Here is a 1,928-nt window from a genome sequence, read left to right as displayed (position 1 = left end):
GCAGATTCAGTGGAATCTGGGCCTTTGACTTTGGCCTGGAGTGGAAGGGGAGCTGCAGGGGACAGGGGCAGGGCGAGAGTCGCTGGGGTGGAATGGCAGCCTGGTTCACATTTTAACTGACCTCTGGCTGCCCCAGGGGAGCAGGTGGGGGGGGAGCTGGAGGGAGAGCTCCAGTGAGGAGGCTGCTGGGAACTCATGCAAGAGGTGACTGGGCGAGCATTCCGCCCTGAACAGGTGGGAAGAGGTCAGATTCTAGCTGTTTGAAAGGTGACAGAGGTGTGGGGAACGGCACAGCCAGGAGTCAGAGTGGAGGCCGCCCAGTGGAAGGAGAGAGCGGCCATCAGCCAAGAGGTCCGAGCCTGCTGGGGGGACTGTGTGGCTCTGCTCCTGCTCAGCCCCCTCTCCCCCTGCAGCGGTGGGGGCGGCCTACGCGGCCAAGCGTGCCAACACCAACAGAGTGGTCATCTGTTACTTCGGGGAGGGGGCGGCCAGCGAGGGGGATGCCCACGCCGGCTTCAACTTCGCTGCCACCCTCGAGTGCCCCGTCATCTTCTTCTGNCCTGTGGCATCTGGCACAAGGGAGGTTGCAGGGACACTGCTTTGCTTGCTCCCTTCTCCTTCCTGCCCTCTCCCCACTCTGTTCATCTGAGCCCTGGGGCCTGACCTGCCTCTGTCCCCACAGCTGCTCGAGGCCCGGGCTACGGCATCATGTCCATCCGCGTGGACGGCAATGACGTGTTCGCCGTGTACAACGCCACCAAGGAGGCCCGGCGGCGGGCTGTGGCCGAGAACCAGCCCTTCCTCATTGAGGCCATGACCTACAGGTGCCTGCCTCCCGTCTTCCCCTCTGCCTTGACAGCATCTGCCCTGCACTGGTCACTGCCCCCAGAGCCTGACCCCGTCACCCACAGTGGATCCCACTCCTTGCCTTTATTCCCGTGCCACCCCTTCTCCCCGAGTCCGCCCCCCTCCCTCCTGACCCCACACGGGGAGGGGGCTTCAACCTGACCCTGGGCCCCTCCCCCTCGCAGGATCGGGCACCACAGCACCAGTGACGACAGCTCGGCCTACCGCTCGGTGGATGAGGTCAATTACTGGGACAAGCAGGACCACCCCATCTCCCGGCTGCGGCACTACTTGCAGGGCCGAGGCTGGTGGGACGACGAGCAGGAGAAGGCCTGGAGAAAGCAGTCCCGCAGGAAGGTGGGGCCCCCCCTCTGTTGGAACCCAGGCCCCGGGTGTGTGTGTGTGGAGGGGTGTTCCGGGGCAGTGCCTGGGTTACAAACCCTAGAAGGATGGAGAGGCTGGGTTTGGGGGACGTGGAACTGGGAGACTTGGGGACAGCCCCAGGGACGTCTCTGAGTGGCCTGTGGCGTCAGGCTGCCTGGGCACATGCATTTCTGCTGTGTCCTAGTGGTGTCCTTGGTACGATGCCTGCCCTCCACGTCCCCGTATCTGAAGAGGGACACTGGGGATTAGGTGACTTAATCCATGTGTGATGTGAGTGTCCCACCCGGTCTAAGGGCCGCCCTCGGCCTGGGCATCTGGAGCCAGGGCAGTGTGCCCAGTGGTAAGGGCTGACCCTGCCTGGGCCCTGAGGACATCATCGTGGTGCAACCCCTCTTCTCCATGCCTCAGTTTCCTCACCTCCAAGCTGCCTGCTGCCTGGTTCTGCTGAGAGGCTGAACCAATTCCTATACTTAGCGTGGTGCCTGAGGCCAGGAGGGGAGGTCGGGAGGGGAGGCCGGGGTTGGGGGACGTTGGCCCGGCTGCTGGTTCTCAGCACTGCTGGATCATCATCTCTGTTGTCCAGATGGGAACGCAGCGGCTCAGAGGGGCTAACTCCTCGATGGGGTCCCACAGGTGGGGGTGAGGAGCTGGCTGCCTGTCTACTGTCCCTACTGTCCCTCCCCCCCCCCCCCCCCCCC

General features: G+C 64.1%; 1 protein-coding gene across 1 annotated transcript in view; it reads left to right on the top strand.

Annotated features, from left to right (window-relative positions):
* The window catches only part of BCKDHA (branched chain keto acid dehydrogenase E1 subunit alpha), an 18,682-nt gene that overhangs the window by 16,154 nt on the left and 600 nt on the right, over positions 1 to 1,928 (top strand). The window contains 3 exon segments of the mRNA XM_077773609.1: positions 414 to 558; positions 645 to 824; positions 1,032 to 1,203. Coding sequence (XP_077629735.1) covers positions 414 to 558; positions 645 to 824; positions 1,032 to 1,203 — 497 coding nt within the window.

Source organism: Crocuta crocuta, unplaced genomic scaffold, assembly GCF_008692635.1.
Source record: "Crocuta crocuta isolate KB4526 unplaced genomic scaffold, BGI_CrCroc_1.0 scaffold267, whole genome shotgun sequence".
Taxonomy (NCBI): Eukaryota; Metazoa; Chordata; class Mammalia; order Carnivora; family Hyaenidae; genus Crocuta; species Crocuta crocuta.
The sequence above is the reverse complement of the archived record's forward strand: the minus strand, read 5'-3'. Positions and strand labels throughout refer to the sequence as shown.